The sequence below is a fragment of the Entelurus aequoreus genome, linkage group LG07 (assembly GCF_033978785.1).
Source record: "Entelurus aequoreus isolate RoL-2023_Sb linkage group LG07, RoL_Eaeq_v1.1, whole genome shotgun sequence".
In the NCBI taxonomy this organism is placed as follows: Eukaryota; Metazoa; Chordata; class Actinopteri; order Syngnathiformes; family Syngnathidae; genus Entelurus; species Entelurus aequoreus.
Window position 1 is genome coordinate 66437228 of NC_084737.1, and position 17875 is coordinate 66455102.

Here is a 17875-nt window from a genome sequence, read left to right on the forward strand (position 1 = left end):
AACAAGTTTGTCTGTCTTGAGCAGCAGTCGCCTGTTTCGCAAGAAGAACCCCCAAGAGGGTCAGGAGAAGTCCAACAGCATCATCAATATCCTCTGCACTGTCACCCCCAGGAAGGTAAAGCCTGCATAGCAAACAATTATTGTTTTAATTGCTTTATGTGTATGACTTACACGTGTGATGTTTAGCTAACAATGCTGACTTTAACTTTGCAGGCAATGTCCCCCAAAGACCTAGAGACCATCGACAACATCAAGTGGAACCCTCCGTTCCCGTACGACCCGGCCAGCGGCTGGAAGAAGAGCAGCATCAATGTGAAGAACTACGGACGACTGATTCATAGTGCTAAAGTTCGTTTCCGCTTCTTGCACTGCCAGGTGAGCGGATGCCTATTTAATAGCCTTGTTATGAAATATTAGGAACACTTTACAATCATAAATCATCCGATTTACTCAGTGCTTGATAAGGGTTTTGAAGACAGATCAAACCTGCAATGACACATCCACCGGAAAGTATCAAAACCAACAAAAGCAGGTGTAGCCTCACGGGAAGTTGCACTGTGCACATACAAACTGACTTGGTGGTTAGTTGTGAATAATCCAATCGTCCGCAGCTTGTGTTTGGACATGCTTTGCAGAGACGTAATTGTGAAACAGCTCTGGGAGTAAACCCCAGGGTAGAAAGAGCTCCTCTGATCCCAGAAACTGATAGAGGACACGCTGTGGAAAAAACTATTTGTCAGAGCTGTGACACAACTAAAGATAGATTGAAAGGAGTGGCGCTTTGGGAGAAAAGAACAAAATGTATGATACCAAAATTAACGGCACAGGAAGGAAACGTGTTACATAAGTATTGGCTAATAAAAGAAAACTATCAAATATAAAGAAAAGTGAGGATTGAAAACATGGCCATCAACCAAAATGTCTTTGCAGAGGGCTCGGGTACGACTTAGCAATTATTGACTATTTATCTAATGATTGTAAAGTTTAGAGGATATCTGTATGACATGTCTGCTAGTCTTCCAAAGCATTTTGACCACAACCCATAAAGTGCACCACAAATATCCCCATGGAATGTCCTTATTTTTATATATTTATCAATCTTTTGTTTAATGAGGGCAGCAGAGGATAAATTTCACTTTCAAAATCATACAATATATAGGTTTTTTGTTTTTTTAAGAAAACAACAGCCCGCATGTCAGCTTTGTGTTTGTCAATGTTTCAACTTTGTCTTATTACATTACAGCCGCTTGCTCTTTTACTCCTCTTTTTATGTTTTTTTCTGAATAGTATTTTTAGAAGAAAAAAAAATATATCTGCAAGCTGCCTACGGCCCTCGGGCCGCTCTTTGGGCACCCTCGATCTGATCCATATGGAACCTCGATTTTCGTTGGTAATCTAATAACATAATTTTATCTCTTATTGAAGACGCCGAAGAATGTAGAGGGAGAAGGGGCTGTATGAGCCCCACAGACGCAACCTTCGTACTTTACATTGAGTTCTTTCTTCAATTCAATAGCATTTTAGACCTTCTTCATCAAAGTGCTGGCACTCGCAACTTAATGTGGTCCCATGGTGGCTTATTATATTTTTTGTCCATGCACTTGATTCTGCGAAAAGATATAAGTGCAAATGGACTCATTTGTTATGTGCAATGTTTGGCTGTAAAATAATCAACATGATAAACGAAAATTGGGCGGAAATATTTGTGCAAAACTGAATCATCTGAAAAGTGTATCAAAACCTGAGGTACCACTGTTTACATATACTGTAATTATCATTGTGAGTTTGTGAAGCCCTTTGAGACACTCGTGATTAAGGGCTATATAAATACATTTTGATTGATTCATTGATTGATTACGGTGTGACAATGTAAACAGCTCCTGCTTTGGATCTTGCATACCTTATAAATAATGTAGGAAATATATTAATGTATGTACAGTCTAATTTAATTGCTGTACATATGTTTAGATATGATATGTCATCTGCATTGCAAGAGTAGAATTTTTCAGCTATCAGTATTTACACACGCCTAATTATAGCGACAACGTTAAGCGTGTCTTTTGTTATCTCTGCAGGATATACACGATTGTTACCTGGATCTCTTCCAGACACACCTTCACTTTGTGTCAAACAACACCCCAGGACTCACATACCAGGTGAGATGCTTTTTCTTTTAGCACAAGAAGTGTTGTATTACTTCCTTTAAGTCAACGGCTGAATCAACACATCAGGATTTACACCAGGTTTTACGTTCCCTGGCATTGGTGTTTGGAGTTATGCCGTCATACTTTTTGACATAGGTATCCTGTTGGTAAACATGAAGTATGATTAAGTTTCTTCACCTGTCTTCCGCAGCATGAGCAGCCATTAATCATCAGTTTGTCTGCTGAAGGCTAAGCGCCTGTCTCAAGTTAGTCACAATATACATGACAGCATTTACAAGGTAAACAGTGAGACATCATTGGCAAACTTGGCTAGTTCTGGAGCTCAGTCTTTGGGCAGTTTCAAATATCTATACATTAATGTGTGTCAGAAGATGGCAATAAAAGAAGTGTGTCAATTAAAACACAAGATAAACGTATTAGTGTCGTGAGTCTTAGTCTGCGTTGTGTAGTTTTTTAAATAAAAGACACTTCACCATTTATTGATGACCTGTGTTGGAAACACAAAACACACGCACACACACACACACACACACACACACACACACACACACACTGGTCTCAGCTTTCTGGAGGACTGATTTCTGCTCCTTCCAACTCAAAAGTCCGAAGCAAGAGGAAGTAAACAAACATTCATTCATATAAAAATAATAATAAATTCAATTACATAAACAAAAACGTTTTATGAGAAAAAATAATAATGCACAAATCCACATACCTGTGTTGGAAACACAAAACACACACACAGGTCTCAGCTTTCTGGCGGACTGATTTCTGCTCCTGTGTGGTGTAAATACCATGCGTAATTGCAACTACCGTATTTTTCAGACTTAGGGGTGCGACTTATACTCAGGAGTGACTTATGTGTGAAATTATTAACACATTACCGTAAAATATCAAATAATATTATTTAGCTCATTCACGTAAGAGACTAGACGTATAAGATTTCATCGGATTTAGCGATTAGGAGTGACAGATTGTTTGGTAAACGTATAGCATGTTCTATATGTTATAGTTATTTGAATGACTCTTACCATAATATGTTACGTTAACATACCAGGCACGTTCTCAGTTGGTTATTTATGCGTCATATAACGTACACTTATTCAGCCTGTTGTTCACTATTCTTTATTTATTTTAAATTGCCTTTCAAATGTCTATTCTTGGTGTTGGGTTTTATCAAATAAATTTCCCCAAAAAATGCGACTTATACTCCAGTGCGACTTATATATGTTTTTTTCCTTCTTTATTATGCATTTTCGGCTGGTGCGACTTATACTCCGAGCGACTTATACTCCGATGCTCTACTTCTTAGTTAGCAGAATTGTGCAGAAAAATAACTTAAAACAACACATCACTTGTCCCCACAACATTATTGTGTTAACTTTTCAATATTTAAGAGCGTTTAGGAAGAATATTTACAACAGAAAGTGAAGAAGCATGTTCTATATGTTATAGTTATTTGAATAACTCTTACCATAATATGTTACGTTAACATACCAGGCACGTTCTCAGTTGGTTATTTATGCGTCATATAACGTACATTTATTCAGCCTGTTGTTCACTATTCTTTATTTATTTTAAATTGCCTTTCAAATGTCTATTCTTGGTGTTGGGTTTTATCAAATAAATTTCCCCAAAAAATGTGACTTATACTCCAGTGCGACTTATATATGTTTTTTTCCTTCTTTATTATGCATTTTCGGCTGGTGTGACTTATACTCCGAGCGACTTATACTCCGATGCTCTACTTCTTAGTTAGCAGAATTGTGCAGAAAAATAACTTAAAACAACACATCACTTGTCCCCACAACATTATTGTGTTAACTTTTCAATATTTAAGAGCGTTTAGGAAGAATATTTACAACAGAAAGTGAAGAAGCATGTTCTATATGTTATAGTTATTTGAATAACTCTTACCATAATATGTTACGTTAACATACCAGGCACGTTCTCAGTTGGTTATTTATGCGTCATATAACGTACATTTATTCAGCCTGTTGTTCACTATTCTTTATTTATTTTAAATTGCCTTTCAAATGTCTATTCTTGGTGTTGGGTTTTATCAAATAAATTTCCCCAAAAAATGCGACTTATACTCCAGTGCGACTTTTTTCCTTCTTTATTGTGCATTTTCGGCTGGTGCGACTTATACTCCGAGCGACTTATACTCCGATGCTCTACTTCTTAGTTAGCAGAATTGTGCAGAAAAATAACTTCAAACAACACATCACTTGTCCCCACAACATTATTGTGTTAACTTTTCAAGTATTTAAGAGCGTTTAGGAAGAATATTTACAACAGAAAGTGAAGAAACACAGAGCAGTGAAGAACTATTACCTTCCAACTCAAAAGTCCTAAGCAAGAGGAAGTAAACAAATGAAAAAAACAGCAAAGACACTTCCCGCATCGGACATCCGGTTCTTCAAAAATAAAAGCGATACTTCAAATTAAAATATAACACCTGTCTAGTTCATAATATAGCGCAACAATATCACACTATTACATTAGCAGGGAATTCAATTAGTATTGTAGTGGTTCACGTTACCGATGTGCGTGCAGTAATCGCCTGGGAAGTCCACAATATTGTCTGCATTTCCTGCCAAATCAGTTGGGATAGGTTCCAGCTTCTCATGACCCTGAACAGGATGAGCATAGAACACGATTGACTAGATGTGTTTTCTGTTTTGTGTACAGGGAACTCTTCCACTGAAGGAACTGACCATCTGCAACCTGCAACAGAACTGTAACCACAGCCAACCGCTGGAATACGCCTTTCAAGTTAATGGTGAGTATGGCATATTGGCAGTGATGGGCAAGCTACTTGGAAAATGTAGTAAGCTAAGCTACAAGTTACTTTCGATTAAATGTAGCTAAGCTACAGAGAGGAAGCTATCCGCAGAGAATTGTAGCAAACTACACTACAAGCTACACGGTAAAAGTAGCTTTCTACATCAAACCTACATTCAACGACATTTCTATCTACCCATATGTATAATATCAATGTTAATGTAACTGAGAGTGTACAAATGGACCAAAACGGTTCCATTACTATTAACTACCTGTCATTTAGCTGGGGACACCCTACAACTACCCCGAGGGGTCCCCACACCTCACTCTATGTATTTATTTATTTTTCCTTTTCTTTTGCCCACCCCTATAATATTATCCATTTTCTCTACCTACAGTAAAATACAGCATCTATCTATATCTTTACCAAAAAAAAAACAATGACTTGTATGTTGTTTGGGAATAGTTTTCTCTAAACACATACATTTGTCTAAATATGGTTAAGGACACACGCCATCTTCAGCTCTAAAGGAAAAATTTAATCTGCAGGAGAGAATCCCTCTGCCATTTTCAAGTACCGGTATGTTTGTTGTTTTTGAGTGGTCAGCTTGAAGCGTCCCTCTGTCTCTGACTCTTTTGTCGTCATGTGACATGAGTGTGTGACTGATTTTGCTTCCTGGTTGCCTCTGATTAGCCAGTGTTTCGCCCTAACCTTAGCCAATAATGACTCATCATACGACCACCTACCAATTATCATGGATTTTCTCCGTATGTATGGACGTTCTCATTCATCCAGGTCATTGTATTTTCTCCTTATTTTTTTTGGTCCAATTTCTCTCCTTGTACGGTATAGCTCGGTTGGTAGAGCGGCCGTGCCAGCAACTTGAGGGTTGCAGGTTCGATCCCCGCTTCCGCCATCCTAGTCACTGCCGTTGTGTCCTTGGGCAAGACACTTTACCCACCTGCTCCCAGTGCCACCCACACTGGTTTAAATGTAACTTAGATATTGGGTTTCACAATGTAAAGCGCTTTGAGTCACTTGAGAAAAAGCGCTATATAAATGTAATTCACTTCACTTCACTTCACTTGTAGCTTTGATGTAAACTACCTTGCTACAATTAGCTAAGGTACAGTAAAAGCTACTCGTTAAAAAAGTAGCTAAGCTGCCACTAACTTACTGGAAAATGTAACTAAAAAGTTAAAGTACCAGTGATTGTCACACACACACTAGGTGTGGCGAAATTATTCTCTGCATTTGACCCATCACCCTTGATCACCCCCTGGGAGGGGAGGGGAGCAGTGAGCAGCAGCGGTGGCCGCGCCCGGGAATCATTTTTGGTGATTTAACCCCCAATTCCAACCCTTGATGCTGAGTGCCAAGCAGGGAGGTAACGGGTCCCATTTTTATAGTCTTTGGTATGACTCGGCCGGGGTTTGAACTCACAACCTACCGATCTAAGCTACATAGCTTAACTACATTACTCCCCATCCCTGCATTTTGTTTATGAAACCTGTTCAGTGACTTGTGTTTACAAGCTTTATTGCTCAGCATTAATTGTAATCATTCATTTCTAGCCCGGTCGCTGCTAGCATGCTAGCAGCTAACGGGCTACGATAGACTAACCATACGTCCTCTTTTCACCGGACATGTCCTCTTTTGCGGAGCTGTCCGGGCGGGGTTTCTTAAATGCCTCAAATGTCCGGCATTTTGAGTATTGTTTACACAACGTGCAGTACGCTACTTAATATGTCCGTGTGGAAACTCGTTCGGTACACCTCCGCACCGAACCGAAACCCCCGTACCGAAACGGTTCGATACAAATACACGTACCGTTACACCCCTATTATTTTGATTATTGTTTCTCAGCTGTTTGTAAATGTTGCAGTTTATAAATAAAGGTTAAAAACTTTTTTTTTTAAATAAATAAAAAAACATAGCCTCAGCGCATGCGCATAGCATAGATCCAACGAAACAATGACTAAATTAATCACCAACTATTTTTTTAATCGATTTAATCGATTAGTTGTTGCAGCCCTAGTTGTCACATTCCGGTGATTCAAAAGATGCCGTGACCCTCCTCACCTCCACTCAACCCCAAGACTAACTAGAGTTGCCCCCCCTTTTTAACCTTGGTCGGGGTGAGGGTGTACGGGGGCAAAGCAGGGCTCACTTAGACAACAGGTGCAGTTCACTGAGGCCAGCTGTCGCATAGAAAACCCTGACTACCGCTCTCAGCCTTGTCAGTGCGGCTAATCTACAACCACACATTCCACAAACCAGTCAGGTTAACTCCTGTCGCTAATTCCACTTCACTTTACAAACACAACAACTTTAAGCCACATTGAAATAAAGCCATAACACAACAACTCTTGTTGTCACTTGATGTTGTGTTGTGGTCTAAAGTTGTTGTATTGTGCGTAGAATTTGAATTTTTTAAAAATATTTTCATTGCATCACAAATAAAATGTGGACAATTCTGAACTGATTGAAAAATTTAAAAAAATCAATTACTCATTTACCGGTATGTTAAATTAAATAATACAGACGGTTCTAAAATGCAAGATATAGTGCAGACGCAGACTAAGGGAGAAGACGACCACAAGTCATGCTATAGCTTGAAAGTGAAGTAGTGAAATAAGAAAAGAATAAATGTTTTGTCAAACTGAAACCACGTTACAGTCAAGTAACCAGCTAAGAAGAGGAAATGAGCAATTAGATGAATAAGTCAGGACAGAGAACAATATTTACACTGTGCGACAACGCTGTCAGCCATAGATATGAATGAGTAGATAATTGACACGACACTTCTTGGAGTGTATGGGTTTTTTGTTAATGGCAACTGATGGCAAAGTATCTGGGCATAAAGTGGTTTTAGAAGGCACAGAAATTAAAACAAGGATGCCTGCTAGTCAAGTAGGGACGTACATTTATTTAAACACTGTACATATACAGTACAGGCTAAAAGTTTGTACACACCTTCTCGTTCAATGCATTTTCTTTACTTTCATGACTATTTACATTGTAGATTGTCACTGAAGGCATCAAAACTATGAATGAAACATGTGGAGTTATGTACTTAACAAAAAAGGGGAAATAACTGAAAACAAGTTTAATATTCTAGTTTCTTCAAAATAGCCACCCTTTACTCTGATTACTTTTTTGCACACTCTTGGCATCCCCTGACGAGCAGGGAAACCTGCGAAACAGGCTTGTAGGGATGATATAGCCTCTGTGTTTTTTCCTGACCTAACTCACAGTGCCAACACAGATAGACAGACAACATTTACACAATAGGGCCGATTTAGTGTTGCCAATCAACCTATACCCAGGTGCATGAGTGTATATATATATATATATATATATATATATATATATATATATATATATATATATATATATATATATATATATATATATATATATATATATATATATATATATATATATATATATATATATATATATATATATATGTATGCATGATCACATCCAAAAAACAGAAATAATGACACAATACTTTATACATCAGCAGCCAAAGAAGGAGCCTTTTATACATATTGATGATTAAATATAAAACATTTATGATATACAATAATACACACTATATTAAAATAGGCTATACAATATAATAATATGCATACTAATAAATTAAAATTCATACATAATGTATTTATAATCGAATTGTGGCGCCTGAATCGTAATCCAATTGTGAGGTGCCCAAAGATTCTCACCTGTTGTTGTGTTTTTGGCGTTCACATTTGTAGTGGCTTTTGCAATAGTTTTGTGGCGTAAAATTGTTGTGTTGCGGCATTTGCATTGCTTGTGTACCTTCTTGGCTTCAGTCAGGGCCGCCCTAATAAGGCGTACCTGGACTGAAGCCACGGGCCCACCGATTTTTTTACGGCGGAATGCAGTGATTGGTGTTTATAGCTCTCAACCACAGTGAGCTCTGCTTCGTGTAGCAATCGTGTACTCTCTCTTGGTTGCATTGTTTTTTTCTATACTGCCACAAGTGAGGCGCGAAACAAGGTTGCCAGTGTGAGAGGCGAGCATGCTGATTACTGTGCTAAAAGTCTATGCAGGCAATCTGGGGATTGCCTGCACTATTCTTGAAGTTGACTGGTCTTTGTTACACTCGCACAGACGTGCAGGCATCCGTCGCAAAGGAGATGTATTCATAAACAAAATTATTTTTAATGAGTTCGTTTAACGTGGCCCTGGCTACAGTATAGTGTAGTAGCCTTTCATACAGTGGGGTTGTATCCCGGCAATACATGCAAATGAGAAAAACTTGACACCCGGAAACTCCTGATGGGAGAAACAGAAAATATTATCAAAAGTAAAATCAATGTAATTTGAAAATGTAGTAAAATTTAATTGTGAGTCACAAACAGAGTGGATTATGAGGGACGTAACGTGGGCTGGCAATACTTGGACTCAGCCGTGGGAATACTTCCTGGTCGGGTCATCAGGGGCCAAAGGGGGCTGAAGTAGAAAGATCCCGAAAACCTCCAATGACCTCGGTGTGTCCAACATCAAGAGCTGTATCAACATTCCTTATCCTAGACTATCAAATGTGAGAAGTGTGAGTTATCCATGTTGATGTTTGTATCACTGAAACAACTCTGACAATATTGACAGATTATTATCCACATTTCTTTTTTAACATCCGACTCCTATTCCCGGAACACAAGCTTGTTATTCTACAGTCTCGTATTTCTATTTGACGTTCCCATTCCTTACCAAGAAACTTTATTTACTCAATGGGAGGCATCGTGACGACACACACACACGCACACGCACGCACGCACACACACGCACACACACACACATAGAGGAAGTGTGAATCAGGTGAGAGATATGGCGGCCACATGACCTCTGCGAGACGTTTCCTGCACTTAAAAACATGAATCAGCGGTGCGGGTAGAGAGTGAGAGAACCCTTCCTGGAGTTTACAGGGCTGTGAACATTACATAATGATAGTCAAAATTACCTTAAACAGTTGAAGCTCGATGTATGTTTTAACCTTCAGGGGACAATGGCTGGCCATAATTTTTGTTCTCTTTCCATTACACCTACTGAGTGGCCAAGTGGTTAGAGTGTCCGCCCTGTGATCGGTAGGTTGTGAGTTCAAACCCCGGACTATAAAAATGGGACCCATTACCTCCTTGCTTGGCACTCAGCATCAATGATTGGAATTGGGGGTTAAATCACCAAAAATGATTCCCGGGTGTGGAATTTTAAAAATTAAAATAGAATGTCCTCAGAGGGTTAATAAGTTTTACAGTCAAGCGAAACAACAAATCTGCTGTTTATCTCTGGTATGTGTACATCTGATAGATAGATAGAGGGGAAAGTCCTGTTCATTCCTTCTGGGCTCGCAGTCTGTGGGAGGACAAGAGTGACTATGATTTTAAATTCTGGGAAACCGTCAGACATGTGGTCTAGATAGAACACGTGCTAACAGTTATGGCATTTATGTCACAACACAACTAAAGACTTGGAGAAAGAAACCCTTCGGTGATTCATCGCTATGTGGAAAACTGAACCACTTGCGGGACCACCTTGATGACAACTTTTGTGACCTCTGCTCCCCACAGGTGTCAGCCTGAACCCCATCATCGTTTATTGTGCCAATCAACAAGAACTGGACCAATGGTTTGGTCTTCTTAAAGAAAACATTGAAGCCAACGGCGGCACAGCCTTTGCACCGGAAAACTTCACCAGAGTGAAAGTAAGTTCTTCCAAACTCCAAAATCACTCTAGAATTTCACTCAGTTGAACATTAAACTGAGCAACTTTGTCCATCCATGCTAGTAGGCCACTTCCTGGTTCATTGAGCATAGGGATGCAACAATAATTGCTATTAATGATAACCGCGGTAAAGAAACTCCCGACGGTTAGTATTACCGTTTTGAATTAAAATGATTAAAAACATGTGATTGACAACCACACTTTGACAAACTCACCAACCGACTAGCGCTAGCTTAAATGCTAATATGTATGAAAAAAACATCAACATATATTCCCATGACAAAACTCAAATCTAAACTTATACAAACACATTGCTGACTGAGCAACTTAATCATTCTATCGTGAACATTGAACCTTAGAACTGAGTGATCGATCGATACTCAGAGGAATTTGAGACTGAGGTGTCTATAACAGGAAGTAAACGCACGTGACGTCACATAATCCGGAAGTGAAGCAAATTTAACACTTGGTTTGCCTTTATCAGTAAAAAAAACATTTAAAATGTTTTACATTGAAAAGATAAACATTATTAAACATAAAATACAAATAATATGGCTCTTAAGAAGCCACAACAATATTCAATGTTACTTATGCCAAGAATTTATTGTTTAGTCTTTTAGTTTTTTGTAAATTAAACTTTTCGAGCACATTCAACAATATCGTGATAACAATGAAAAACGTCATTTTGGTCACAATAAATGGGTTATACTTGCATAGCGCTTTTCTACCTTCAAGGTACTCAAAGCACTTTGACAGTATTTCCACATTCACCCATTCACACACTGATGGCGAGAGCTGCCATGCAAGGCGCTAACCAGCAGCCATCAGGAGCAAGGGTGAAGTGTCTTGCCCAAGGACACAACGGACTTGACTATGATGGTAGAAGGTGGGGATTGAACCCCAGTAACCAGCAACCCTCCGATTGCTGGCACGGCCACTCTACCAACTTCGCCACGCCGTCCCCAATTTTCATATCGTTACATCCCTAACTGAGCATGATAGGTAATATTATTGATGAGATTGGGGCATCAGTTGAATTATAACTTTTTTTACGCTGCAATAACTGAAATCTCAGCAAGAATAAATAGCTAAAACACTTGTTTTATATTTGAAAAATATAATATGTACTAAAATATGAGACATACAATAAAAATAACCTGCCAACAGAACAATAATATTTGACTTGCCAAAATGCCATTTTACTTCTACATTGATACATTCAATTTTTGTCAATATTACCTAAAATAATCCAAATTATCTAACATAGTGTAGCTTACTATTTAAAATAATATTTATTCATTCATGTATTTATTTGACAGGGACAGTACAATTAAACATTGCTACCCATAGGTAACCGATGTCAAAGTACATAACACTTATAGCCATAGGCTAATTTTCAAACCTTGTCAGTACAATGGTCAAAAATAAGGATTTAAGAACAAACGCCACTAAAGATATTTAATATTGCTCAGATGTCTGTTTATGCAGTGTACAGGTCACTGATCGTGTGGTGATTCACACAACACTGGCTGATGCTTCACACACTCATATGCCGATGAGTCGTCTATAAGTGTTCTGTGATTGACTGGTGATCAGTCCAGGAAGTAGTCTAGCTGGGATAGACTCCAGCTTTCCCGTGATCGTCAACAGGATAAGAATGATAGAAATTAAGGAATGGATGGACTTCAATTGGCTGCTAACTAACAAATCAACTAAAACAACAACTCCTAAACTTGTGAGATGGATTAACCATTGGGGGGGAAAAAATCCCATGTTACAAGTACTGAGGAAACAGGATGTGTGTGAATGTGCGTGTGTACTATGCAGTGAGTCAAGTAGGTCACTCCTGGCTCTCCCTGAGGGCTGAATATAAGGGAGTGGTCTTGTCCGCATCATAACGGTTATCTAACACCAAAGCACTCACAACTAAGCAGTTTTGTCAGGTGTGCAACTGGTTGATCAAACCCTTAGAAAAATAACTGAATTTGGGGTGGCGGCTGACACTCGGGGTCATGTTTACGCTTCTGTGTTTAGCTTTCCCCTCAATCCAATGTGTATCTTCTCGTTTTAGTTAAACCAGCAGAAGAGCCCTGTGGGCAGAGAGGAGCTGAGGAGCTCCATCAACAGAGAGCCTATCTATGAGTGGGAGGGGTCGCAGCGGGACAGCCTGGGCCCCATCACCTACGTCACCAAAGTTCGCCTGCAGCACTTGCCCTGTCAGGTACAGTAAAAACACAACATGCAATACTTTCCTTTTGGCCTCTCTGGGGAGAACACAATCATGTAAGAAACTGTGCGTGACTTCAGGCTTTTCAGGTTGTTGATGAAAATATTAGATGAGTCACACGGTGTTTAAATTGTGAAACACAGACATTATCGTACATCCACAAAATGTAAGGTGTGCAAAAAGTGGGGTTTTATTGCCTCTCCTGCACATACACTACCGGGCATAAGATCTAGAACACCTCATTCAGAGAAATAATTCAGTACGTCCTAACATTTCACTGATACTTCAGATGAACCTACTAAAATGTAATGGATGTTGTCTACATAATGTGCCTGCAGCTTTATTTCTTAAATGGTAAATGCCATATTTTGTAAACTTCCTAAATTAAAGTTTAGAGAGGCTCTATTATGCAAAACCGACTTTCCTTACTTATTGCTACCTGCTGTTGTGTATTTGGGATCTGCATCAGTCCCGAAAATTTGAAATCAAACTGTGGAGGCACTGCGGGGAAATTAATAAAATAATTTGTCAACTTAATGTATATTATATTTATGCATGAGAACATATTGTTGTAAACTGTGAAGTGTGTGTGTTAAAATCATGGTTGTTTTTACAAATGATGACGGATGTGAACAAGAGCATGTATTGTCTATGTGTTATGATGTAAATGAGATGTGGTTGTATTGTATAATATGTGTCAATGAAAGGGCCTTTTATTACTTTTCTTAATATGATTACATGCTATAGTATAATTTTATTGTAATAATTTTATTGCATGATTTTTGTATCTCTTTAATTTATGTAGCCAGGGACAGCAGATGGAAATGAGCTATTTAGCTATAATCTGGTGCAGAACATATCTGTCTTTGAGCTTAATGTTTCTGTGCATTGTCCCTTCAAATAAAGACTAATCTAAACTAAACTATTATGCAAAGATGTTTGGAATTTGTCCCGTTGATGACATTTTTCCCATTTGTGTTGTCATAGATTGTAGAGATTTACCCATAGTCCTTCTTCTTCTGCCTAGTGATATAATTTCACTAGTATGAAAAAATCTGAGCCATTCTGATGATCTAGGTCAGGTCTATTTAAATCCGGTCCCCTAGCTCATTTCAAAACTTGGGATAAAACATTTTTGCAGCAAATTCCTAAAAACACTAGAGTGCTTCTGTTGTATAGAAGAACGTGGACTTCTGTAAACACATTGACAGATCCTTGGATGGACATTTTAACTTTGAGAGTAAACATAGAACAATGGGGTCCAAACTTGGGGTTTACAGAACTGAGGCGTTCCTCAAGGCACCCCTTTAAGTCCTCTCCCTTTTTGGCAGTTACAATTTTTTTTCATAATGTGATTAAATGTGACTAAGGTGTTGCTGTAGCTTGTTTACTCCAGGTGCAGTCATTAGTCATTTGTTCCACTTCTTTAGTTATACTTGTACTGTTCCTCAAGGTTCCATTTAAGGTGCTCTCTTTTTCATCATTGAAATATTCAACTGGTGGCCCGCAATTTGTGAGAAACTCACATTTTTGCAGAAGATACTTAAAAACACTTAAAAGCTGTCATAGAAATTATATTTGACCAGCTTTTTTGCAGAAGGCCCATAAAAATATCAGAACGCTCTGGTGACTGACAGACTAAATAGACCAACATCAAATGTCTACTGTAGAGGAATATACAAAATAAGACTAACAGTGATCCTCCGTCCTTAGCTTTCTGGAACTTTGGCCCCTGAAACAGTTTAGTTGAATATCGCCAATCTAGGTTGATGTATCAGCTGTAGTTTTCCTGGTAATCAGCGAGACGCCAACGTTTTCCCTATAAAAACAAACAAAGTTACAAACACACCGATTCAGATGGTGGCGAACAACAATCAACCAATCATGCCCTAACCTGCAGGGATATTTGTAATGAACTAACTGTGTGAGAATGAGCGGCAGCCCCACTGAAGTGTGTGAGATTTAGGGTGTGGGAAGCAACTAAAGTCATCTCACAGCTGGAATGTCAGCTGTCTCTCTAGACACACCCTAGAAAAGTGTGAGGAAATATAAACTACACTTGATCTTTAAATGCCCAAACTGGTTTGACTGGCATTTTTTGCACCAGGAATTAGACTGCACCACACTGCATTTGTGTCAAATAATTAAAAATGGTGTTGAATCAGGTTTAGTCTCTATCTTGCTTTTATCATTATCGGGTTAGTATTTGATGCTATTAAACGTTTGCTACTTCAAAGCTGCAGAAAAATGAAGTTATTTATATAGGTCAAGAATGTTCCACAGAGGGAAGAGAACATTTCTACAAGGGACTGATCCTCCTTAAATTCAGCATGATGTTTGAAAAAAAAAAACACTTGATGGCATGATAATAAACTTTTGGAATGTAAACTGGACGTTCAAAGGAAACAAAACTCCCCTTAAAAGGAGAACAAGTGCAGACGATGTTATTCAATCAGGGCCAATAAGTGTGTAACTCTACACAAACCCTTGTGTGTCCACAGGAACAAAACGATAGACTGCTGGTGATGTACACATCAACAATGATCATCCTATCCGAGGAATCAAACGGCCTCTTCTACAAGGTTTGAAACGCTTCATAATCATCCTCTGAGCTGCATGCCTATTTTGTGTTTTTAATGCAGTTTAAATCATCTTTATCAGGGCAAACTTCCACTCAACATGATCACAGTGACAACACCCTGCCAAGATGTCAAGCCCAACACTTTTATGATTGAAGGTTAGTGCAAAACAAACAGACAAGCTTGAATGGATCTTGATGAGTATACTGTACACTGGAATGCATAATTTACCCTAAGTGGATACAAGCAGGAATGTGCTAACGTCACAAAGTGCAAGCCTCCATGAATGAGCTGGTTTGATCCCCACTGAATGACAATCTGACAGTGGCACATTCCACGCAGCGCCTGGACCGAATGACGAGCTTTGTGTGTCCTCTCTAGGGAAGCTCATCAACCCCATAGTGGTGTCCTGTCTGGATCGGAGCGAGTTCTGCGACTGGATCCAGCATTTCAAAGCTGCTGACGTGCCGGTTCTCAGCCCCCCACCCCCAGTCTATGACATCATCTACACACCGACGCACAGGGAGGTGAGTGATACCCTCTTTTTTTTTTACAGGTTTAAAATAATCACCTTGTTCACGTCTGCTTATGAGCAAAGTATGCTATGTTTCTGTCCTCACCTGGTTTATCCGCCTCCAGGTCAGAAGTGACAAACATTTTAGCTCTATTCCCACCTGGGCCGGATTGGTAAAATCATGGCATAATAACTTAAAAATACAACTATGACAACTTCACATTGTTTTCTTTATTTTACTTTGGCCCAAAACAGAACAAGCACATTTTGAAAATGTACATATTAAAGTAAAGTTAAAGTACCACTGATAGTCACACAGACACTAGGTGTGGTGACATTGCCCTCTGCATTTGACCCATCCCCTTGTTCCACCCTCTGGGAGGTGAGGGGAGCAGTGAGCAGCAGCGGTGGCCGCGCTCGGGAATCATTTTGGTGATTTAACCCCCAATTACAATCCTTGATGTTGAGGGCCAAGCAGGCAAGTAAAGTCCCATTTTTATAGTCTTTGATATGACTCGGCCGGGGTTTCAACTCACGATCTACCGATCTCAGGGCGGACACTCTAACCACAAGGCCAATCCTCTTGACAAAACACTTCACCATGAAGACCACATTGAACTTAGACTTAATCTCAGTCTATCTACAAAGCAATTAAACTTTAAATCCAAAAATACATAATATAATCCAAAATACAAAATAAATAATACATTAAAACTCTTCTAGGTATCAACTACCTCATTTGTCATTTCTACCTATTAATTATGTGCTCAACCAACCATACAAACTGAGGTAGAAACTATTCAAGAGGGTTGACTGTCAGTGTATTTATTGATAGAAAAATAAAAGCTGTGCAATACATGAACAATTTCAACAAATCAAACATGTGAACTTGAGAGACTGACAGTACTGCAGTAAATCACACACTGTTCACTTGCCTTACATTTTCACAGAACTATATCAAGGGGCAGTGTCCAATGCAGCATTTTAAGTGGGGTTACCGATTGTTTATTTTACTCCTGAAACCTGGCATTTTTTAGCTTTCACAAGTGATTCAAAATCAGGCATCACATCTGTGGCAGACAATTTCAGGATGGTATTCAAGTGCTTGTGCAGACAATTTCAGGATGGTATTCAAGTGCTTGTGCGTGAGCCTTGAGCGTGGCTTTGTTTTATTGATTTTTATTCAAGTTAAAGTACCAATGATAGTCACATACATACTAAATGTGGTGAAATTAACCTCTGCATTTGACCCATCCCCTTGTTCACCCCCTGGGAGATGAGGGGAGCAGTGAGCAGCAGTGGTGGCCGTGCCCGGGAATATAATTTTGGTGATTTAACCCCCAATTCCAACCCTTGATGCTGAGTGCCAAGCAGGGAGGTAATGGGTCCCATTTTTATAGTCTTTGGTATGACTCGGCCGAGTTTTGTACTCACGACCTACCGATCTCAGAGCGGACACTCTAACCACAAGGCCCCTGAGCAGGTCAAGACAAATGACAGAATTACAGAGAAAACCTGCTCACAAAAATGTGTGGTTTCACATTCGCTTCCGTGAATAAATAGGAGGATGATAATTTTTCGTGTAACACTGTACTCTGCATCCAATTTTCTCTGTTTTGTCACAGACATTTTGTTGAAATGAGGGTGCCGAAGCGCGATGTGTTCGAAGCAGAAGAGTAAAATGGCAGGTTTTATATTGGTTCGAGGGGGAGGAGCCGAAGCCCCGCTTTACTGTGTTCCTAACAGAATTGCTATTGCGACATCCAGTGGATACATTGAGAACAGCAGTTTCTCTCATTTAACAATGAAGCAAATTTTTACATTTAGCAAATTTCGTGAGTTCAAACC

The 17875-nt window shown here is 39.1% G+C and overlaps 1 protein-coding gene and 1 long non-coding RNA gene across 5 annotated transcripts in view; one reads left to right on the top strand and one right to left on the bottom strand.

The window, feature by feature from the left end:
* Positions 1–17875, bottom strand: part of LOC133654181 (uncharacterized) — a 42047-nt gene that overhangs the window by 12477 nt on the left and 11695 nt on the right. For 2 of the 3 annotated variants that reach the window (XR_009826846.1, XR_009826844.1), the window contains exon 2: positions 14629–14753. The exons of the other annotated variant lie outside the window; for it this stretch is intronic. This is a non-coding gene — a long non-coding RNA (uncharacterized LOC133654181). The remainder of the gene's footprint in view (positions 1–14628; positions 14754–17875) is intronic. 3 annotated transcript variants of the gene reach the window in all.
* Positions 1–17875, top strand: part of plekhn1 (pleckstrin homology domain containing, family N member 1) — a 33603-nt gene that overhangs the window by 1910 nt on the left and 13818 nt on the right. For both annotated transcript variants that reach the window (XM_062054276.1, XM_062054275.1), the window contains exons 2-10: positions 25–115; positions 214–375; positions 2076–2156; positions 4860–4950; positions 10554–10687; positions 12779–12928; positions 15436–15516; positions 15596–15671; positions 15895–16040. In XM_062054276.1, the coding sequence (XP_061910260.1) occupies positions 25–115; positions 214–375; positions 2076–2156; positions 4860–4950; positions 10554–10687; positions 12779–12928; positions 15436–15516; positions 15596–15671; positions 15895–16040 (1012 nt within the window). The remainder of the gene's footprint in view (positions 1–24; positions 116–213; positions 376–2075; positions 2157–4859; positions 4951–10553; positions 10688–12778; positions 12929–15435; positions 15517–15595; positions 15672–15894; positions 16041–17875) is intronic.